A 24,770-nucleotide genomic window follows, 5' to 3' on the forward strand; every position below is an offset into this window, starting at 1 on the left:
AGGTTAACATATTGGGAGAACAGGAAGACCCTTCTCCTGGTTAGCGTCAGATCCTCTCTCCTGCCAGTGGGTAAATACATTCAGTGCTTTTCTTCTGTCATAATATTATTCAGTTTTGTGGTCTCTAAGTATCTACCTCCCTCACTAGACAGTGAGCTGCTTTAGTTGTGCTGCAACCTGGCACAAGAATGTTTGTATGTGTATGAAATGGAAGACAGGGAGGGAGGAAAGAAAGGGTCTGTTTCAGAGGGAGACATGAGCAATGGACTGTTACACATGGAGAGATGGAAGTAACAGTGTATTATTCAAAATAATACATTTTATTGAATCATATTCAAGATAATAATATATTTTATTGAATTATATTAGATATTTTCAAAGATGATCTTTATTACTATCCACTCAGTACAACCCAAGGTATTGCACACCTCAAACATCGATTCTCAACACAAGGATTCTACTTTAAGGCCAACCTCCCACCAGCCACAACTCCTTAGTCCCATCATAGGGAAATATTTATTCTACAGAAGGTTTTCAAATGTTCCAGCAAGGTTTCTGGAGGCTATTTAGTAGCAATAAACAAAGCCTTAAAATGTGTCTAACTTTTATCCTCCAACAGAACGTTAAGGAATGTATTCTAGATAAATAAACATGGCTACACGAGAAAGATAATTAAGAGAAAGCTTGTCACATAGAAGCTCTTAACAGCAAAAGTTTTCTGAAACACCCTAACCAGCCCCAAACTGGAGATTGGCTAAACAAATTATGGAATGTCTCTACAAAAGAATCCTTTAGCATCATCACCAGTGATGCAACAGACTGTCGAATGGAAAGATTCTCTTTAATCATCAGAAAGTGACAAGAGTAAATTACAAATTACAATAGGAATACATAATATAATCTCCTTTTCATGATTTTATAATACTGTTGAAAGACTACATGCCAAAACATTAACAGTGCTTATCTGTGAGTTGTGGTATCATGGATGATAAGTACTTGTTTGACTTTTTACTTTTATTTCCAATGTCTTCAATAGGCAACTATATCTTTTATAATAAGCTATTCTCTAAACTCCAAGAGAACACAGACTTTGTCATGGTCACTTTTATATGTCCAGGACATAGCACAACATATTGCACAGAAATATTCCATAACTGTTTGTTGAATAAAGAAAAATATTTTTAAGTATATGTTTCTTTTTAGCTATTACAAATTAAATGAAATTTAGATATGATATAAATATAAGAAGTATATATTCTTTAAGGCAAGAGTTATGGCAGTCATAACCAGAAGATAGCAATATGTCACCAACATGACCAGTCATAGGAGAAACATGATCACATGGGTCAAGCCAAAAACCTATAGCTAAAATAAGAAAACCAAAGGTAGTCGCTAGGTGACCAGAAACAGAGCCAGCAGCTTAGCTAAGGAAGGCAATGAATATACTGATTCCTGGGAGCTGCACCCTCACCTGAGGGTCAAAGAAATCCAGGCTAGAGGGACTGACTCAGGCTCCCTTCACCTATCTCTGGAATTGAAATCAAGATGGGCCTCTCTTGGCTGTGGAGATAAGGGAACCCTCCTACACTGCTGGTGGGAATGCAGTTCGGTGCAGCCACTGTGGAAAACAGTATGGAGAGTCCTCAAAAGACTAGGAATAGACTTACCGTATGACCCAGGAATCCCGCTCCTGGGCATATATCCAGAAGGAACCCAACTTCAAAATGACACCTGCACCCCAATGTTCATAGCAGCACTATTCCCAATAGCCAAGACATGGAAGCAGCCTAAATGTCCATCAACAGATGACTGGATAAAGAAGATGTGGTATATTTATACAATGGAATACTATTCAGCCATAAAAACCGACAACATAACACGATTTGCAGCAACATGGATGTTCCTGGAGAATGTCATTCTAAGTGAAGTAAGCCAGAAAGAGAAAGAAAAATACCATATGAGATCGCTCATATGTGGAATCTAAAAAAATACAAAACATAAATACAAAACAGAAATAGACTCATAGACATAGAATACAAACTTGTGGTTGCCAAGGGGGAGGGGGTGGGAAGGAACAGACTGGGATTTCAAAATGTAGAACAGATAAACAAGATTACACTGTATAGCACAGGGAAATATATACAAGATCTTATGGTAGCTCACAGCGAAAAAAAATGTGACAATGAATATATGTGTGTTCATGTATAACTGAAAAAATGTGCTGTACACTGGAATTTGACACAACATTGTAAAATGGCTATAACTCAATAAAACAATGTTAAAAAAAAAAAAAAAGGTGGGCCTCTCTTCTGAGCCCTGATCAGTGAGCTTGTTTCACACAGCCAAGGTGGGCACTTAGAATCCTCCAGCAGGGAGGAGATCTTTGTCAGAGAGCCAGTGTGGTCTGGAGGAAGGAACTTTGGGATTCTAAATGAGAAACAGCCCTGCCACTAACAGTATGTGAGTTTTGGCCATCAAGTCACATTTTCTGACTTTACCTGATAAGTAAATATAAAAATACCTGACCAAAATAGCTCTGTTGTCACATGATTGAGGACAGAGGGAAAGAATGACTGAAAAAAAAAAGTTAAGAAATGCCATAACTAGGTGTTAAACTATAAAATGTACTACCTTCACTCCTGGTGATGAAATAATTTCACAACACGCTGTGATGCAAGAGGAAAGATCTTTCCTTCTGGTGTTAATGTAGTTTCACCTAAAACAGCCACTCACTCCTACCTACCTCCTACCTACTTATCTACCTCTTGACTGTGGGAACAAGAGACCAGGATGAAGGCAAAGAGACAACAAGCAGTGTTCTGCCCTGCTCTGCGTATCAAGGAAGTCCCTTGTGGGGTTCTGGCTTGTGAGCATAGGACCTGGATGTCCTGGCATGAACAATGAATTGGATCCCTCCAGAGCCCCCTGCACACTGCGCTGCACACGTTTCTTTCTGTCCAGAATTTGCCATCTTGCTCATAATGATTAAAAATGAACATTGTAGCCTACTGTGATTTCAGTGAGGATGAGATCTATTGGGTGCTCAGCTTTGCATCCTCAGTTCACAGCAGAATTCCTAGAACACAGTAGGTACTCAATACATGTAAGAAGTGGGGCAGGGTCCAAGCACTCGTGACCTTTGGTTTCCACATCATAACTGGTATTCTTTGTTTGAGGTGTTCGTTCAGCCACCTTTATGTGCCTCCCATTCCCACCCCACTGCCAAATGAGGCTTTGAAAAATTTCCCCAAGGTCTCCAGATTACCAAACCACCATATTTTATTGACTTGTGCTTTTTTTCTATTTTGAAAATATTAAAATATAATATGCACTTTGGTTTTGGAGATCTACCAGGTACACACCGACTTTGTTAAATAAATGGACACATGCAAATCTATTTAAGTCACTGCACTGAACCACACCAAGGTTTTCAGATATGGTAACCATGAAAAGGAATGTGAACGATTGGAGCAGCAGGGTGTGGTTTTGCTTAACTTCCACGTGTAGAAACATGTACGAACAATACCCAGGAATATGTTTGCATTCCATCCTCATTTTCTCATTATATAACCCCATCTTCTATTCTCACATCAGTACCAGAGAGCAACCCAGCCCAGAGAGCCATGTTTGTCCAAATAAATAGCCATTTACTAATTTGTAAAGGAACCTAGAAGGAAAGATGGGAAAAAATAAATAAGTAAATGTACAGAGGGGAAAAATGTATATAAAATGAACATGCAGATTAATGATTAAAATGAAAAGCATGAAAGCAAAAGGGAGGGAGTAACTAAGTTAGTGATTGTTACATTAATACTCACTGAAACTGTAAACAGAATTGATCTCTTCTCTAATTAAATGCTACTTCAGCTCATTTGAGATGGCTTCAATTTGAAAACGTAGGAGGTAAGACAGTATAGGACAAATGAACTTTAATGTCAAGTGGAAACAGCTTCATGTCTTGGCTTTTGGTTTATTAGCTAAGACATCGAGCAAGCAACTTTTCTGAGCCTTGGTTTCAATATACATTAAAAAAATTAGAGAACGTTATTCGAATTACTGATAATGTGTGTGATTGCGTAGCTGATAAGTAGGTGCTCAAGAAGTCGTATCCATTAACTGTCATATCTGTTACCAATAAACCCCTAACCAATGTAAAGAAATATTATTCAAAATAAGCTACTTCTTATGAAAACACAATGGAACTAACTGGGGAGTGGAAAACAGCCTCACAGGGGCATTCAGGAGGCAGTTTCGGTCAGGCAAAGATTATACAAATGGAGTATTTCTGATTTGAATATTGCTCGAGGTAAAATTTTATTTTTTAAGCAAGCTTTCTCAAAACAACTTGTTGCTTTTTTTTCAAGCTTCATGAATTAAAAGAATTTATTCAAACTCTGTTCCTTAGGAGCGCCACTCAAATGAAATCTCAGAAATAACCCTCAGCTTCCTGGTAAAAACTAGGAGCTCCAAGAAATTCCAGAGACAGAGGAGAAGGGCTGAAATTAAATTAACAGTATGAAAGGACATAAAAAGTCAGCAGGAGGAGGTACAAAAAGAAACTTTCCTGATACCAGTGTGACTCCCCATTAATCAATTCTCCGAAAGAGGAATAAAAGAAATACAGTTAAAAAGAAGAAGCATTGTAAAGACTTACAATGAAAACAACAGGGCAGATTTCCATGATTCCCTAACAGTGTTGTATTCAAAAAAATTTATGTGCTCCTATTTGATCTTTCTGCATTTGGCAATGAGCTCTAATAGTCACCTCCTGACACCACTCTTTAAGCAATGTATAGAAAAAAAAACTCTTTAATTTGGAACTTTATTGTACAACAAAAGAAATTACTTAAGAAAGAAGAGATTAGGTAAAATAAATTAAACTGAGAAATACACATTTTTAACAAATATAGTATACAGATCTGGTTTTATTGAACTGTCAATCAACTTCCCTCCCCTTCCCTCACCCACCACACACACTGAGCATCATTTTAGCTAAACTCAGTGTCAGTCCTGCTTCTTCTTTCTCTTTACTTGTCCTTACTCAAATTATTCCCCTCTTGGATTCCAAACAGATCCTCACCATTAGATTGTGCAAACTCAGGACCACACACCCCCACAGCTTGTCTGCACGATCATGACTTCATTATATGGCTGTCTTCTTTAGCATGACTTTACTATTCCACTGTCTTCACCAACACAACTTCACTATTCCAGGAAGCTCTGGCCCAGGGAGATAAAAGTTTACTATTTATTCTCAATGCTTTTTGCAACCCTCACCTCAAACATTCACCTTGCTGTATCCATCAATCCTAAACCATTGTATCATAATTATTACCCAGTTCCAATCAAGCCCTTATATTGAAAGACCCATCTTCAACCAGACTCCAAAAACCTCATAAAGAGCCCGACATTGACCTCCCTACTCCAAGATGCTATTAAAACTTTGTCAAGGTAGAGCTTTCTTGCCATGGTAAACAACAAACTCATCTTTGCCTTAGGAGTAGGCAATGTTGGTGGTATTTTTAGGGAGCCAGCAATCAAAACTTGCAAGCCTTCTTGGATATATGTCTTCCTTAGTTTGATGATTATAGTGTATAAGAGGTGTGTTGTGTTGTGTGTGTGTGTGTGTGTGTGTGTGTGTGTGTGTGTGTGTGTGATTTGATCCATAGTAAGAAAACCTTTTACCTCTGTTACCCCAAAAGATAAAGACCCCAGTTCTTGTCATACCCGAAAGATACGTTTACAGCTGGGAGACAGTGCGTTGTGTAGCGAAAGATTTATTTAGAAAACGAAAAGCACGCCTCCAAGGACGGGAGGTGGGCTGATCCAAGGTAGGAAAAGTGGTGGGTTTTGCCTCCCCTTTCTCTTATACCCTCACTTAGAGGTGGTCTTTTAATTGATTGATGGCTCTTGTCACTGGAATGGTTAGTCATGTTTGGCCCCTTTTGTGCATGTCCTTACCTGCAGTGCCCACAGAAAAATCTGTGGTGGGGTGGTGGTGGCTGAACAGCAATGTTAATTATAATACAGTGAACACTGGGTCCCGTCCAGTTAAGTTGATTCTGCTGCAGTGCAGTCATGGCTGTGGGGTTCTAACTGGTTTCCTGCTGGCTCTCAATTAGAAGTCAAGTCCGTTTATGCTGGAGGCGGGCATAACCTCATCTTCCAGACCATCCCCCCTCTCCTCTACCTGTCTGCTGGGTGCCCCCACTTATCTAACTACCGATTACCTCTGCTGTTAATATGGCTGCTGCCTTTTACTGTTTTCTCTAACGTTACACTCATGCCTTACCCTGTTGAATTTTCCTTGAGCTGTTTTCGTCATGCTGTGTTCTCCATATCCCTGCCTTTTGTTCTTCCGGTATGTAAGGAAAGGTCTCTGACATTCTATAAGACTATAACCTTGAACGTTTGGCCACTATGCAACAATCCGCTAAAGATGATCACAGTCCTCCAAAGGATGCTTCTCCTAATTCTCAGATCTCTCCCTGGTCGCACTGACTCCCCTGGCTGTAGGAGTTGCACCCATTTAACCAGTCCAGTAAGGTCAGTGTTGGCTCCACATGAACTGTTACATCTCTACCAACCTGGTTACTCATACAGCTTCACAGCCCTGAGGTCAAAGAAGTCTGTGTTTTTATGGAAGAACAATGTTCCAAATATTCTTTGAATGGCTGCTTCCTAACCTAAGGAATCTCAAACTGATGTTATTTTATTGTAGATTCCTGTTTTCTGCTTTTTAACGCCCCTCATCCTCATGCCCAACAACTGCCCCAAAGTTGCCAGGTTTACAGACGTATCTTTACAACTTAATGGTTGCAGCAGCGAAGACCAACACAGAAGTGCTTTTAAGCAGGCTATAATCATAGAGATTCTGATACAAGGATTTTTAATTATAAAATCATCATGGATCATTAAAGCCATTCCGCAGTTTTAAAAGTGAGAAGAATTTTCTTTTAGAAACACAGCAATGAAGCATTTCAGACAAAAGGAACAATGTGAAGATAAGGTACAAACAAAGACTAGCATCATTGTTGGGCTAACTTTTCAGAATAATAGAAGATACTGATTTTTTTAAATGAGGCAACAAGTGAAAAGAATTAAAGGTAATTTATACAATATTTTTCTTGCACTTTGTCTCATGCCCTTTTAAAAACTTTTCCTTTTATCTCTTTTTTTTTTTTTTTTTACTTTTTTTTAAAAAAAGTGTTTCACACTCTAAAAGTAATGTTAACTAAGAAGAGGCTACAATGAAAATACAAAAGAAACTCGGAGAGAATAACAGGTAATAGGTGCATTTTCTTCTATGGTTTTATAACTGTTGATTTATATTGTTTCATCACTTTTCCTAAGATAAATGGAAAGCAGATTTTAAAAGGGTCCTTGAAGAATAAGAAGACTTCTCCACAAATGATAAATGGTGGAGAAGGTGTGGAGAAAAGGGAACCCTCCTACACTGTTGGTGGGAATGCAGTTTGGTGCAGCTGTTGTGGAAAACAGTATGGAGATTCCTCAAAAGACAAAAAACAGACTTACCATATGACCCAGTAATCTCACTCCTGGGCATATATTCAGAAGGAACCCTAATTCAAAAAGACACCTGCACCCCAATGTTTATAGCAGCACTATTTACAACAGCCAAGACATGGAAACAACCCAAATATCCCTTGACAGACAACTGGATAAAGAAGTTGTGGTATATTTATACAATGGAATACTATTCCACCATAAAAAAGAATAAAATAATGCCATTTGCAGCAACATGGATGGACCTGGAGGTTGTCATTCTAAGTGAAGCCAGAAAGAGAAGATCACTTTAAAAAAATAGACAAAAATGAACTTATTTACAAAACAGAAACAGACTTGCAGACATAGAAAACAAACTTATGGTTACCAGGGGGAAAAGGGAGTGGGAAGGGATAAATTGGGAATTCAGGATTTGCATATATAAATTACTATATATAAAACAGATAAATAATAATTTTCTACCGTATAGCACTGGGAAATATATTCACTATCTTAAAGTAACCTATAATGAAAAACAACTTGAAAAGGAGTATATGTATGTGTATGACTGAAATATTATGCTGTACATCAGAAATTGATACAACATTGTAAACTGACTACACTTCAGTAAAAAAATTAAACATGTTTCATAGATATGTATGTATATAAATCTTATACATGTCCTATTATACTGATATAATTTATACTCTGCTAGTACTATACTGATATAAATTGTATACATGTTCTGTTTACTGATAACATACTGATATAATAGAAATTGTTTAAATGTTGAGATTTAAAATATAGAACTAAAAGCTCTAATTTTTTGTTTAATTCAAAAGATTTTCCTATACTCCCTGAGATGAACTAGACTGGACCACAGAATTAGACGTTTCAAGGTTTTCTTGGCATCTTTTTAAAAAGTTAGAATAAATAGAAGGCTTGGGTCCTTGAAATTTAATTTTGTTTGAAAATAATTCAGATTTAATCTAGCAAGTCAGTGTATGCATGTTTTAGTAACTATATTTATGCTATAATGATGAAGTATTTCCTTGCCTGAACAGCAATTATGGAGAAAGAAAGCATTTGTTTATTATTGGATAAATTGGGCCCAGAATTGAGTTTATTTAATAAAATAATAACTCAAAGAAACACTTTACTTGGTATGTAGCCAATCATAATTATTAATAAGAATCAGAAGAAAGTAGGCTTTACACAGGTATAATAGATTGTTATATCAACTAGTTTATACACTTCTGAGACTGTGCATTTTATAATGTCTTTTCCCAGTGTGTAGAGCATTTTGTATACGGTAGGTGCTCACGAAAATGTTTATATTATTATTTCTTGTCAGTGTACTTGATCAGGCTCTTGTACAACTGACCTTGTCTGTTTTACTGCAGGGGTGGTGAGCCTGCTATCTGGTGCTTCTGTCCCTGCCTGGCATGAGAGCTTCCACAGACTGACTTTTGACCATTGTCAACAGAAATGTTCAAATAAACCACATGGTAGTGAACCTTTACAAAATAAGTAAATAAATCAGTCCTTTGGCCTTATACAAGAGTTGATATCACCGTAACTATTTTTTCTCCTCACCGTACTCTTATTTCTCTCTCTTACCTAATTCATCAACAATTTAGCAACCACAGATTGTAACATAAGGGACTGAAATGAGTAAAGGGGGAGAGTGGAGAGAAAGTTCCTTTAAAAATAGAGGAACTGCTTCAGAATATTTTCCCACAGGGAAAAAAAAAATCCCCAGAAAGCTTTCCAACCAGGAAACATCTGAACCATCTGAACTTCTTACAAATTAAAACTGTTATCTAGACTATCATATATGCCTAGACATGATTTGTGTGGCTTGGGGGAGGCAGGTGGCAGGGAGATGGGTGGAGGGGGAGCTCAGTATAATTTACTTCTAAGGTTCTCTCCAGTTCTAAGCCTGATTCAAAATTGTTGAAAAATGTGGAGTCCAACACACCAAATTTCTGGATTCCCCCGCCCTCTCCACCTTAAAAAAAAAAAAAAAGAAAAGAAAAAGAAAAAGGAAAAACAAACAAACAAAAAATCCCCGCTCTCAATTTCACTCTCCATTTCTGGGATGACCTAGTTCTGCAAGGAGAAAAAGACGCACTGGCGTGTGCCAATGTGAGCAAAGGTACCATTCCTGATTTAAGACAGAGCAATGCCCGCCCCAATCATTTTAGGACTTCTAGGGGACTTTGAATCTTTGTCCCTGGCCAGGATCAAACTAACCGAGGCAGACTGACTGGCCAGGGAGAGAGGCTGACAAAGTGGACCAGGCCCCGCGGCAACATTTCAGGTGCTGGGGAACCCGGGGTCGGACCGGAGTGGAGTCTCGTATTTATTCTCAGTGACTGGGACACAGCTGGTTTTGAATAAGGACATTAAATATACAGTAGCATAGTTTGGTCTCGGGCCCGGCCTCTGGTCGGTGGCACTCTGCCCTTCGTCTCCGCCAGCCAGGCCCTGGCCTTGGTTTCCTCTATAAAAGAGATGCCCACCAGCTCGCAGTCTCACACCTGTTAGGTGTTTCTTCACTCTGTGCCTCCGCCTCAGCAAACGACTCCCGCACGGAGAGCCGGGTGCAGAGCGGGGGACCGGGTCTGAGCAGCAGGGCCGGGCCTTCCCCAGCGGACCCTCGCCGGACTCAGCGCGGAGGGCTGGGGCGGGGAGGGGACGCTGCGAAGGCGGGAGAGGTCGAGACGCGCGGAGAGGGACATGGGGAGGGCGGGTAGAAGGGGCGTCGCTGCCAGCGTTACGCTTCCAGAGCCTGCAGCAGAGGCGGCGGGGCTGAGCCGCGGAGGAGATGGGGTTTGCACCAGCCTCTACGTTTCTCCTCCCGGCCCCGGTGCCACCGCCCCTCGCCGGGCCGCGGTGCCGGATAGGCCGCGCAGTGTGAGCGCGGGCGCCGGCCCGCGGCACCTCGCCCCGGACTGGAGAAGAGGGCGCGGCGGGGCCGCGGCGGGGGGACTTCGCGATCCGGGCGGCCCGCCCGTCCCCCGATCGCACCAGCTCCGGCCGCCGCCGGGCCACGGCCGGGACGGAGCTCCCCGCGCGCCCCCCGGGGGCTGGCAGCTGCCGGGAGGAGGCGCGAGGCTCGGCCCCTTGGCTCCGAAGCTCCGCGCACCCGGGGGTGGCGGCGGCGGCAGCGGCAGCGGCGCGATCTCGGGCACCTCGGCAGCCTCCGAGCCGATGGCGGGCAGCGACGCGGACGGCGAGGGTCTGGCGAGGAGGGGCGGTGCGGCGCGGCATTCCGGGGCCCCCGGCGGACGGGGAGGCGAGGCTGCCGCCAGCCGCCCCGAGCCGCTGTCCACTGCTGAAACGCCGGCCGAGGGCGCAGCGCTGCCCGCCTGGATGCGCCTCTACTTCTACGGGATGCACGGGATCACCCTGGACGTGCTCCTGTCCTCGGCGTGGCGCTTCGTTCGCAGCCCGGACCTCCGGATGCTGGGCTTCTCCTCGCCCTACCGCTGCCTCCTGCACTCGCTCACCCACTTTGCCCTGGAGAAGGTCTACCTGCAGCAACAGCGCTGTCCCAGCGCCTTCGTCTTCAATTTCCTCCTCTACCCCTCGGCCCACGTGGGGCTGCAGACCCTAGCGGGCCAGGCGCTGCTGCTCAGCCTGGGCAGCCGGCCCGGGGGCGCAGCGGCGCCGGGAGCGCTGGACCTGGCGCTGCAGTATGTACTGGCGCTCTACCACTGCCAAGTGTTCCTGAAGCGCTTCCTGCGCTTGCGGTACCAGAGGCGGCAGCAGCAGCAACAGCCACGGCGCGCGTCCCCCGCCCCGCCAGGCGCCCGGGGCCCCGCGGCAGGGGGTGGCCGCCGCCGGCGGCCTCGCGGGCCCAGGGGCGCCGGGGGAGCCCCCAGCCAGGGACTCCCGGACCTGATCCTCTTTCTTTTCTTTGGAATGCACGGCTTTTTGGATGAGATCTTCTTCACCTTCTTCTTTAACCTGCTGGGGCAGGGGGACGGGACAACCAGCGGCCACACGTCGCTCTGGTCCTTCTTTATATACGGCAGCTGCAGTTTCGTGGTAGACAAGCTCTACCTCCACCTCCGCTACAGTCGGGGCTGGGGCACCTGGAAGCGAGTGCCCATCTACGTGATCTTCATCTACGCGTGGGAGTTACTGTGGGGTCTGGGACTCCGCACTTGGGGCGCTTGTTCCTGGGACTATTCTCACTATCCGCTCAATTTCATGGGCCTTATCACTCTGATGTATTTACCTGGTTGGATATTTCTTAGCGTGTACCAGGACCTACTTTCTAACGTATTGTGGCGGGTGCATTACGTACCAACTAACTAAGACAAAAAAAAAAAAAAAAAAAAAAAGAAAAAGAAAAAGAAAAAAGGCACTGGATTTCCCCTAAATGAATGCGTATTTCTACACATTTAAAACGGAGTAGTTTATGGGTTTTTTTTTTAAGTCTTTTAAGTTTTATATCTTTTACTAAACTTTTCCAACCTATTTTATTTGACATTTTAGTTTTAAAAACATTTGGAACCTATGCATACTACTACAATACTTTGAAATATCGCTAGATAACTCGAAGTACTTAACTCGTCAATATTTTAAAACCCTCAGTAGCCCAAACTGCAAAACCATCATCCCTTAACATCGGAAAACTGTAGTATTCACTTATTTGGACGTAGAGGGGGTGATAATCATTAATTTTTGTTTTTAAGTGAGAAAGTTCAACTCAGAGACCAATGATTTTTACAAGATTTGGAGAAATTTTCTGATTTAATGATTTGTTTACTTTCTTTTTAATCCAATGTCATTTTAATTCCTTGCCATTTTTTACCAATGCCTGCTGAAACTCAGTGTCTTGTTCTCCTAAAGCTACAGTTAATATATAGCTCTTAAAGTGCCTCTGTCTAGCACACAAATGAAAAGAAACTGAAAAATTTGAAAACACATCATATGAGTCAATTTTTAGATAAGAAATCTTTTCTAGCAATTCAGACAGGTAACACTGTGTTAAGATATTCGATCTTCATCCTGGAAATGACTGCTTTCCAATGTGGGTTAGCCTTAACTGCCAAGTGTGTTCACTTTAATCAGATCCTGTGTTATCTTCGACTGTAAATTTTTGTTCCTGTGCAATAATATAAAATGTTTACCTTACATGTACAAGGGCCAATCAAAATTAGACCACCCTCATAGCGTTCTAACTGTAAGCAGTCTTTTCTACAGTTCAAGAGTAGAAACAGTTCCATGGAATAAAATGAACTGGAATGTTCACCCCAATTGCATTAGCCCTAAATTGTTTTCTGGGAATACAGATAAATGTTTTCAGGCAATTTCTGCCATGGTTCACTTGTAAACATTTTTCTATTTCCTTTGGGACCACACAGAGTTCATGGGCCAAGCCCAATGTGTCAATGTGCATTATAAATCAAAGATAGCTTTTTGGTGACTCTTTATTAATGTCTGGAAGCTCCAAAGTTAAATGAGATCATGTAAACCATTTTAAGAAATCTTATGTCAAATCAATTAATAATGTACTTTAAATTTGTTTGCTGTTTTTATTCTATTTAGAAAAAAACAAGTAGAATTGAGCATGGCTCATCCAAGGATGACTAATAACTCCTCAGTTTTCATTACAAAGATAATTAGGAAAATTTAGAGTGTATACAAATGAATACATATTCTTATTCAAATTATTAGCTGGTCTATGCTGTAAAAAGGGACTTATTTCTGTTTTCAAAAAATGTCTGCTATGGCAGTAAAAATGAACATGGATTTAGATTTAAGTCTAACATATACCTAAGAGTGTTATATTATTTTAATCAGCTATCTGAGGTCATCAGCTAAATTATGCCATGCTGTATGATCAACTCCACCTGTGAAATAGAGCCTGTCAAACTGATGTTTTAGCCCATCAAAGCTGAGTAGAAACTAAACGTTTGCAGAGAATACAAGAGTCACTTCATGACACTTGGTCACAGGTTTAAAAGACTTCTGAAAACCTGCGGAGAAAAAAGTATCAGTATAGACACTAAAATTAGTCAGATGCTGAACAAAATACTTGTAATTCAAATGTGTCATTGTCACACGTGCATGAATCTGAGTGAAGTGTGGCACTGCTCCACGCCACACATTTCTGTCAAGACTTAACCAAATCCCTGGCTTCTGGAATACTCGCTGGATGTACACCCATCCTTCACATGCTGCTCCCCAGCCCTGCCTACCTACTTCCCAGCTTTCTCAGGGTCAGAAATCTGTCAGAAAGTAGGAACTCCTGCTATTTTGTTTGTGTTGCTTTTAATGTTAATCTTTCTTAAAAGAAAGGTCAAGATTTTTCATTCGTTCAGTGCATTCAAGAAATAGTTATTGTGAACCCACTGTTTGTCAGGCACTTGCCTGGACCCTGCAGATACAGCAGTGACCCAATGCAGACAAAATATCCGTCCCCCATTCCAGTGCTTTAGTTTATATGAGATGATACTTATTTGCAGGGCTCCTGTTTTAGGAATAGGCTGTGAGACTGGGCATTGTGAGGGCTCTCGTCAGAACTCTCCCCAGAATGTCAATCCATCATCTCTAAAACAGAAGCCCATCTCTAAAACAAAAGTCCCTCTGCTAGTTCTATAAAGAGCTTGTTCATACGTATTCAGGAAGTGATTATCGCATCTATTAACTCAGCACCTTTCTTTAGGGCTTCTCATTCTGTGTTTACTCAACTTCTTAAAAGTAACATTTTGCTGCAACTTTGAACCCTTAAGGGAAGAAGCAGGGATAGGAAAGAACCAGCAGATCAATCTTGTTACTCATTAACGGTTCAGATATAGAAATGATAACTATAAAAATAGTTAATATTTAAGTAGCACTTACTACCTACCAAGAACTGCTCTAGTATCATATATATATAATTTTAAGTAAATGTATGTACATATTCACATATACCTTAAATGACTATATATTATATACATCTTAAGTATATCTGTATACAGTTTTAAATAATATATATATCCTAAGATTCATATATGACATATATAAAGATACATATCATATATGATATATACACCTTAAGTGTGTATGTGTGTGTGTACATTTATATATACATATGTGCACACACACACACACACACACACAATTAACTTAAACCTCTGGCAACTCTCCTTTTTACATCAGGACAATGAAACTGAAGCCCAAAGAGGTTAAGTAACTGCCCAACTCATACAGCTATTTAGACTAGAATCCAAGTACACTGGACTCCCGGGTCTGTTCTTAGCAAGACTGTCGTACCTCTATTTACTGACCACAGTGATTTTGGATCTTCTAGGGAGTTCACCTCATAACCTGTATTTCTCTTCCTTTGTACTATCCCAGATGCGAGGGCAGCTATATTAAAGCTAGATACTTTAGCAAAGCCATTCTTTCATGTTGCCTTTTTATTCTCTGGAAAATAACAAGGGCGCTGATACCAAGATGCAAAACTGACAATCAGCCCGTCTCTAATCCCCAGATGATAATCTTTGTATTCAAGCAGTGCTGTAAAATAGAGTTTCTCATTTGAAGTCCTATAATCTTGAGTATAAGAAGAATATATTGAAATGCAGGATACCTCATATCACATGCTAGGAGAAACACCTGTAATTATTGCTACACATTTAATACAGCACTCAGAATGAGCTTCACCATAAGAACTAAACAGCCCAAAAATTAAAAGGAAATTTTTTGCAGAGACATTTATTCTGAGTTTGATTAAACACCTTGCAGTCTAAAAAAACCATGAGAAAAAAAGTGATAAATATGGTTTTCATTCCATGTTTAACTTATACAATACTGAAATTTCTTACTAGAAGTGCTTTAAATTTTAAACCAATTCTATTTGGGCTCTGAATCTAAACAGAAATACTACTTTTTAAGGTTTTCATGTTGACAATGAATATAGATGTCCCTGTGTTATATAAAGACTCCAATAAGATTGATAATCCATTTCAATATTTCACACATTTCACTGTATTTAACTTTGAAGATTTTATTATGAATATTTGACATTTCATGTCAAACACAGCTTAGAAAAATATGACCTGTTCTTTGTTGCTTAAGAAGTATCTAATCCCTATAAAAATAATAATAGTTTCTACTGTTTTGAATTAGTCTATGTTGGCATGATGGATCTGGCTCCATTTAAGAAGGATGGAGAAGAAGAATAATTTTGGTTGACTGCTTTGGTTCTCTCTCCACTTCCAAAGCACATAAAAAATCAATGTACTTGTATAGGAAGTTATACTCATGATACAGACTTGGAGTGATAAGTCATCATATTGTAATAGCTGAAAGCATTTTAATAAAATCAATGTTTGCTTATATTAAAAGGCATTAAAAACCCTTTACCTTTTAAATTAATTTTAAATATACTATCTCCAATACATTTTCCAACAGTGCTTAATGGAACTAAGATCCTTTACGGAGGAAGAGTAAGAAGAAACACCCTTTCTCGCCTCCATCAAACACCTGCCTCAGTTTATGCTGAAGGGAAAGATGGCGGTAAAGATGGTTCTGTTGTGTTGCCAATTTTCTTTCTCTTTCTATTCTTAGACTTGGTACCAGAGGAACCAACAAAAGCAGCAGTTGTCCGCGTGGACCTCTATTCATTAGAATTGGCCTCATTCTAATTCTTGACATGCAGACATGAAGCTGTCACACAGGCAATGACTAACAGTGACTAGCAACCCAAATTGTAAATTAACCTGTGACGTGTCTACGGAAATTTTTCCTTAAGGATTTTTTTCCCCTAATATAAAGAGAATATAAATATTGAGAATTTTCCCTTAATATTTAAATTCTCTTTGCAGAAATAGTCAAATTATCAGACAGCTGCTAAAGAGAGCGAGAGAGAAAAAAAGGCTGGTCTTTGACATACAAAAAGGTTTAATTTTCATCGTAACCTCTTAACAATTCTGTTAGAATCCAAAAATCACATGGACCAATTTTCTCATTTAGAAGAAAATATATCTTTATCATAATTAAGAAGAATTAAGAATTGAAAGAAACCATCAAGATTAATAACATCCAGCCTTCCATCCAAGGCTAGATAGAATCTCTTACATCTCTGACAGATGGTTTCTCAACTCAGCTTGGACTATTCAAGACAGTATTAATTGTGTTTTTCATGCAAAGACTACATGGGTGGAAAGCTGTCCAAGCTGAGCTGATGAACCCTACTGTCTATTTGTGAAGGAAGAAGGCTTCTCAGAGCTTCTAGGAGGCTAATACATACCGTTCAGCCTGCTTGTGTGTTGCAATGAAACATCTTTAAGACATTCTTTTCTCTTTATTTAAAAGACAAAAAAATTCAGCATTTTATTATTTTACCATGATACTTATGGTCTACTTATCTTATCTTTTCAAGTGATGCTTCATTCACTGAGCCTAAGCAACAAGGCTGTGAGCGCTTTGAGTATAAGTAAAATTACTTCAGGAAAAAAAAATTAGCTGCAAGCATAGGAGTAAAAGATTAAATAGTAGGAACCCTACTTGGGTCATTGGAATCTCAACCTGGTTCAACCTAGGAAAGTCTTTTGGCTGATGCTCAGATATACCTACGGGATACAGCTGGGGGAGTTTCCTGGTAGCTTCCCTGGCAGACCTAAACAGCTTCATCGAGGAGGGAATTGAAAAGACACAAGTGTCACAGAAGCTTAGGCAGAAAGGACAAAAGATGCCACAGATCAACTGTCCCATCCAAAAAACATTTATAATATTAAGCAGAGTCCTAGCCCCACTTTTGATGGGTTTCCAGCAAATATTTATATTACATACAAGATATTTTATTAACATATTATTTATATCCATGTTGAAAATAAAAGTAGTCTCAAAGGATCTCAGATTAGGAACTTTAAATACTTGAAAATAATATTGAGAGGAACATGCAGGAAGTTTATATCATATTTTGATTACCCACTAACTTTTAGGAATAAAAACTAAATTAAACATGCTCTTGTACATTTCTGAAGAACTATTTTAGTCTTAACTTTTTATTAGAAACAATGAATGGACAGGAAGAAAAAATAAATAAAAGAGTTCCCCGGAGTACATCAGAACAAGCACTCAGATTCCAAGTACTTAAAAGCAAGTTTAACAAAATGTATCATTTTACTTACTTGTAATGATATTTTCAGCAAACAAAACAAACAGAAACAAAGGAATAATAAAGGCAGAAACAGAAACAGTGAACGAGATAGTGTTCAGTAGACTTAGAAAGCCCTTGCCTTATTTTTCTTTTCTTTGGCTACAATAATTCATTTATAAATATTATTCTAGGATTTTGTACCATGTAAGATTTGAATTACAAAGAAATTTTATGTTCAGAAATACTGCATACCCTAAGTTTGGTTGAATACCAAAATGTCCACTTTATTGCACTAATATTTATTCAATGAAATTTCTGAGTTTATTGTTTGTTAAATGATGTTATTGGACATGTTCTAAAGTTTTAATAATGTATCATTGATTTGCCTACCCAATGCACAGGTAAAGAGTCAACGATTTATTAAAATCTAAAATCATGGAACCTGAGAGCTTGAGGAGATATAATGTTATCTAATTCAACTCCCAGCAGAAAGAACAAGACCTAGATTATTTTTGACAGGTGTCCATTCACCCTTGTCTTGCTCACTTCTGATGACAGAAATTTTTGTACTTATTCAGATCCCCCAGGGCCAACTCATTTCTTTGTTCTATACCTCGGTTGCTAGAAAGTTCTTAACAGTTAAGACCACATCTGTAACTTCCACTTATTTTTCCAAGTGTTTCATTCATAGACAAACAGAAGATCAAAGGTTTGAAGAAAGTTTTCAAGTGTATCTTAATTGTCTTACTCCAGGCTAAATAGCCAAGATCTTTCGGCAGCATATCATAAAGTATACAGCAGTAAAACGATTACGTACTTGATCTAGACACTTGATTTCTGCAAATGCAGGGCAACATTAAGGTGCTCAAAAAAATTTTTTTTTTGGTGAACTTATCTGACATAATTCAATAGTGAAAACAGGAATTAGAAATGCTGCCAGGTGGCAACATGTGATTTCAACAAGACATGTATTGATGGAATGTAAATAAGACCTACCATGTACCTAGAAAAAAGGTAGAAATTGCTTAATTTTCTCATATTCGTCCCTCCTCTGCTCAGCAATTTCTTTTGCTATGTACAGAACTCAGGTAATTCTCTAAGAGTTCAGCCAATATAGGATTTTTTTTTAATTTGTAGGCTATTTAGAGAACTTAATTACCCTTTAAAACATTATTTCTGAAATACCAGTTTTTAAAAAACTGACATGCGCATGAACTGGCGGGCAGTGCAAGTTTTACGACATGACACTCTCCGGTTCGCAGCTCACTGGTGCCTGTTGATTTTTATCACGGTTTTTGCTGATGACCTCCTGGGTTTGGGAAACTTTTGAACAGAAAAATGAAAATAAAATTCAAACTTAGCCAGACTTAGAAAATTGCTGCTTCTGGCAGATGGTAAATATTTATGTTTTATTATCAATTTATGTTTTATTATCACTTCTTGCTATATTTTCAACCCCAAATATTATTGGCAGATAGTATTAGTCGGGGTTCTCTGGAGAAACAGAACAAATAGGATGTAAACAGATAGATTTACTGTCAGAATTTGGCTCACACAATTACAGAAGCTGATAAGTCCTAAGATCTACAGGGTGAGTCTGCAAGCTGGTGACCCAGGAGAGCCAATAGGGTAGTTACAATCTGAAGACCAGCAGGGCCAAGACCCAGGAAGAGCCCATGTTTCAGTTCAAATCTCAGGACAGGTAAAAACCAATGTCCCAGTTTGAACAGGAGGAATTTCCTCTTATTCAGAGGTCAGTCTTATCATTCTATTCAGGCCTTCCAACTGATTGGATGAGGCCCAGCCACATTAGGAAAGACGATCTACTTTACTCCATCTATTGATTAAAAGATTAAATTCATCCAAAAAACACCTTCACCAAAGTACTCAGAGTAATGATTGACCAAATATCTGGGCACCCTGTGGCCCAGACAAGTTGATACATAAAATTAATCATCATGTAGATCAGAGCATTTGAACCAAAGGAGTAAAAATGAATGTAAGGAAAATTGAAAAGAGTTCATTTATTCCTCTATTCAATAAATATGTAAATTCAATAAATATGTGTGTTAAAAGTAAATAAGAGGAGGGAGGGTAAATCTCGGTGGTAGAGCGTATGCTTAGAGTGCACGAGGTCCTGGGTTCAGTCCCCAGTACCTCCATTTTGAAAACAGTAAATAAGATAAAGACAATTATTTTTGCATAGAGCAGAGGATACAGATTTTAAAACAAAAGCATGTTATAGAAAGATGCTTTTGGAGGAAATAATGATTCAGCCTCTTATACCGAAGAGCATGCTGGGGAGGTTCTGATGGAAGGTCCAGCAGGCTCAAAGTCCTGGCAAGAGTACATAGCAGAGCACTGAGTAACTCAGAACCCATTGTGCCTGGTTCAGGAGGGTGGTGGAGGGATGAGTGAGACCTGAGTGAGAAGTGACAACTTAAAAACAGAATTAATGACCAACAGGCAAGGGGCAGGTCTTGAAATTTTATGGGCACATTAGAGTTTGAGGGGCCATTTCCTAAGGACGTTGACAAGTTACTTAGGGGACTTAAGCAGGGAAAGAACTTGCATTTAAAAACAAAAACAAAAACATAAACAAAACAAAAAACTGGGGTCAGAGTGGATAAGATTAGAGGTAGAGAAAGGCCAGTTATGAGGCTGTTATACAAAAGGTGAAAGATGATGGAGAGCTGGACCGGGACTATGACAGTGGAAATGGACTAAAATACAGATTGAGAGAAATTTAAAAGTCAGAATAGACAGTGTGTAGTGATAGGATGGTTGTGCATGTTGAGAGAGAGAAGTAGATGCAATTGGCCAAGTGCATATAGACTTAGAGACTTGAGAACCTTCTAAAGTAAGTAAAAAGAGGAAGCCTGCAAGAGATCTGGGAATAAATGGTCAGATAGGCAGGAGATCCTGAGAATGCCATATCACCAATAACAGTAGAAAGGAGGAGGAGGAGATGTTCAGTATCATCTGCAAAATTAATAAACAGAAACCTCAACTAAATAGAGGTGCGAGACCAGAAGGAGGAGCTCCCATGCCTTGCAACAAAAGCAGAGCTCAACTGGAAGAAGAAACAGTCCTCTTCCTTTCTGGCAAGAACTCAGCCAATGAAAAGCCATGGACTCTTTGTTTACTGTTTCCCTCTCAACTTCCTTTTCCCCTTTGTAAAAGTACTTTCCTTCTCTTGACAGGTGGGGACTTGGATGTGGCTTGCCATGGTTGCAGACCCTGAATTGTGCTCCTCTGCTGATCCTGAAAATTCCATCTTTGCTGGGGAAATACCTGGCAGTCTTTTTGTGTTAGGTTGACACTTCAAGCTCAGCTAAAAGTAAAGTATATTTAAGAACAGAATTAATGACCACTGTATTTCAGGAGATTCAGGAAGGGGGAGTATTGGCACAGGCGAGAGGATGCTAGATTAAGGTTGCTATTTACTTTCTAAGCATGACATGTGTCTGTTCATTTAATTCTCACAGCAACCTGAAGAGGTAGACACTATTATTGTCTCTGTTTTTACATATGCTATGACTGCCACATGGGAGAGTTAACCATCTGGCCCAAGGCTGTAAGTGACAGAGTCAAGATTTGGACTCAGGCAGTCTGGATCCCAACCTGCATTCTCTAAACACCTACACAGAAAGGTGGAGGAAAAGGGAAAGGGTAGGGAGGGGGAAAATCCCTGGGATTGGCATTGCACTGGGTTTGCATGCTGCCCAATGTATGCAAGCCAATAAAGAACCCAGAGTTTGAAGTCAGCTCTACTCGAAGAGAATTTAAATCCATATGTAATGAGCACTGGTAGTATAGTGGTGAGCATAGCTGCCTTTCAGATGTAATGACTAACTTTTATATTTTTGAATCAATCATTCATTCATTCAAGAAAGATTTATAGAGCACCTGCTAGTTAATAGGCACTGAGAATGCTGTGGGATTAAAGATGAGCAAGTCTGACATGAGCTCTACCCTTGATCCCCTACTAATTGTATCCATCAGCTCAGGGGGGCTGCTGATAACACAGGCTGAGTGTCTGAAGCAACAGAAATTTACTTTCTCACTTCTGGAGGCTAGAAGTCTGAGACCAAAGTTTGGCAGGATTCTTTTTTGTTGAGAGCTCTCTTCCTGGCTTGCAGATGGCTGCCTTCTCGCTGTGTCCTCATATGGTATACAGAGAGAAAATTGGTGTTTCTTCTTATAAGGACGCTAATGCTACCAGTTGGGGCCCTTCCCTTATGACCTCATTTAACCTTAATTACCTCTGTGATGGGTGTATCTCCAAATACAATCATACTGTGGGGGTTAGAATTTCAACATATGAATCTGATGGGGGGGGGGACACAATTCAGTACATAGCACTTACTCCCTTTTAATTCCCACAATGACCCGGCATGGTTATTACTATTACTATTATTATTGTTGTTATTATTATTATTATTACTATTATCATCTATAGCTTATAGATGAAGTTATTGAAACTTATCTGCCACACAGCCAATAAGGCACAGGAATGAGACTCTATTTTAGCATTCTTTTTAGGCCACATTATCTGTCTCTCAGGAAGTTCAGGGCTGTATCATTAGACAGGCGAGAAGAACCCAAAGAAAGAAAAAAGGAACATCCTCTTAGTTTTTTCTTTCTAATGTTATATAATTGAGTTGTTTTTCTTATTCTCTCTAGGGTCAAGTTCTATTTTGTCCATCCCTAATTTTAACCTTTCTTAGTATTTGTACACTGATTTCTAAGTGAGCCCCTCTTCATTTTCATTTTTTTCTTCAAAGTTTATTTGTTCCTCAGAAAATCAGCTCTCTGGAAACCTCTGGTCGCAGACACTGTGTCTCCAGGACTTTCTAAGAGCTGAGACAGAGGCCTTAGAGGGCAACTATACTCAGAGCCAATTCACTTAATTTCATACAACAGAGTTTTGAGATTAGTATTTAAAATATCTGACCAGGATATTCAAGAGGACAAAATCAATTTTCCATGTATCGTATCTATCATTAGGTAACCACATTTCCATTAAGTGTATAGGGTGTTTATTTCCGTTTCAGAAACATGATTCCTGATATTATGTCTGGATGGTCTATAAATAACTACAAATATGCTTATCGATGTGATGTTCTGCTTTTGGTGGTGTAAAATAGAAAACATATATAACAAGGTACTGAGTTTTCTTTGCCAAAGGAAAAAAAATTTTTTTAATCCAGAAGATTGCATATTACTTTGGAAGCTGCATGCAAATCAAGTAAATTAGACAATATCAAAAGGAAACAGTGGCCTCCTAAGAACTCCTCTTGTGGGTTAAATGTGCAGTGTATTCCTTCTTCAACTGAAAGCACAGCACAGTATTTATCCTCCGGTCTCCCCTGGTGTCAGAAATCATCAGGCTTCCAAAAGCACTAAAAATAGTCTGAGTGAAAATCTCTTGTTGAAGCAGCTAGATGAACTATTTGAGGTTTAATAAATTCCGCATTTCTAAACTTAACCACACAAATTATATCACTGGGGTAATATAGTTATTTTCATGGTAAGAAATTCTATTGGGGTCACTTGCTGCCCCCAAATAGTTGAAGGAGGTTGATGAAAAGCTTCTCAGAATGGAAAAGGTCAGTGATTGGAGTTAGCTATTCAAAATGGCCTGTCTATAAAACCACTTTCTTTTCCAGTACCAAACTTTCTTGAAGAGGCCCATTCACCAAAGTAGTTAAATTGTTGATAAATATTTTAATAATCAACTTTACTCTATACCAGTGCTGTCCCCTAGAACATTCTGTAGTGAGAAGTGTTCTATATCTGCACTGACCAACAGGGTAGTCACTACTGAACAGCTTGACTTTAGCTAATTTACCCAGAGAGTGAAATTTTAAATTATATTTAAATTTAACTAATTTAGATTAAATAGACACATGGGGCTAGTGGCTACTATATTGAGTGACAGAGCTCTAACCACATATATTAGTTTTCTAGTGCTTTCATTAGAAAGTACCATAAATTGGGTGGCTTGAAACAACAGAAGTGTATGTCTCACAGTTCTGGCGGCTAGATGTCTGACATCAAGGTGTCTGCAGTGCTCCTTCGGAAACCTGTGGGAGGTGGTGGTAAATTCTTTCTTGCCTCTTCTAGCTTCTGGTGTTTGCCAGCAATCTTTGGCATTCCTTGGTTTGTAGAGGCACCACTCCAATCTCTGCCTCTGTCATCATCTGGTTATCCTTTTCTGCCTCTGTGTCCAAAGTTCCTTCTTCTCATAAGCAACACCAATCATATTGGATTAGAAGACCCCCCCCCAACTCCAGTAGGACTTCAAACTATTTACATCTGAAAGGTCACATTCTGAAATACTTGGTGTTGGGACTTCCACGTATTTGGGGTTAGGGAGCATAAGTCAACCCATAAAACCATATTTTTAAAAAAATTAACAACTGAGAAAAATATTTTCTTAAGCTATTATCATAATTGAGGTTACTGGAGGGCTGTCATTTTCAATTGGGTCTATGATCTCCCTATTGGCTCTATTTTAATTTATGTTCAAAATATTTCAGTTGAGTTCAACTGCTTTCAGTTGAAACAAAACTAAATTTTAATTCAGGAAAAAAAAACCCAGAACAAATGATGCTTTAAATATACTAGAATAGCTCAAATTATTAGAGAAATTGTTTTGATACATAAGATTGCTTTTAACTTTCTAAATTTTTAAGTTGAGAACTAATTTATGTAATTCTTCTTCTTTTGAGTCCCCTGAACCTGTTGCTCTTTTTTCCCCTAAATCAGCACTTGAGAATAAAAAATTTCAAGAACAAATAAGTTTGAGAAAATTTGATTTAAACATCAAGAATTTTTTCTTTACTGTAGAACTTGTCAGAGATTTTATTAACTGATATTGGTCATGAGCATCTAAGAACTTGATATAGAATGCAGTGTTTCCCAAATTTTTTGAGTACAGAACAGATTTCTTGAGTTGTGTTTGTGCTGCCTTGTGTTTGGGGCTCTCACAAAATGCACTTGGGAAAAACATTACCTTAAGTGTATTAACCAACATTCAGCTTATCCTATTATTCACCCTAATCTTACTGTTGGTAACTCTACACCAAAAGCATTCCTTCTGCCCAGGATTTACATTTATTCAAAGAGTCAAAATTTAAGAGTAATTTGG

At 39.4% G+C, this 24,770-nt stretch overlaps 1 protein-coding gene across 1 annotated transcript; it reads left to right on the top strand.

Annotated features, from left to right (window-relative positions):
* Positions 1–10,324: 10,324 nt before the first annotated feature.
* TMEM229A (transmembrane protein 229A) lies at positions 10,325–13,008 on the top strand. The gene has a single exon (XM_031455293.2). It carries the CDS (start codon positions 10,723–10,725, stop codon positions 11,833–11,835), a length of 1,113 nt encoding a protein of 370 aa, XP_031311153.2. The 5' UTR covers positions 10,325–10,722; the 3' UTR covers positions 11,836–13,008.
* Positions 13,009–24,770: the final 11,762 nt, after the last annotated feature.

Source organism: Camelus dromedarius, chromosome 7 (genome assembly GCF_036321535.1).
Source record: "Camelus dromedarius isolate mCamDro1 chromosome 7, mCamDro1.pat, whole genome shotgun sequence".
In the NCBI taxonomy this organism is placed as follows: Eukaryota; Metazoa; Chordata; class Mammalia; order Artiodactyla; family Camelidae; genus Camelus; species Camelus dromedarius.

Coding starts and splice junctions, on each gene's coding strand:
- TMEM229A (XM_031455293.2), top strand. CDS start 10,723: ATGGCGGGCAGCGACGCGGACGGCGAGGGTCTGGCGAGGAGGGGCGGT.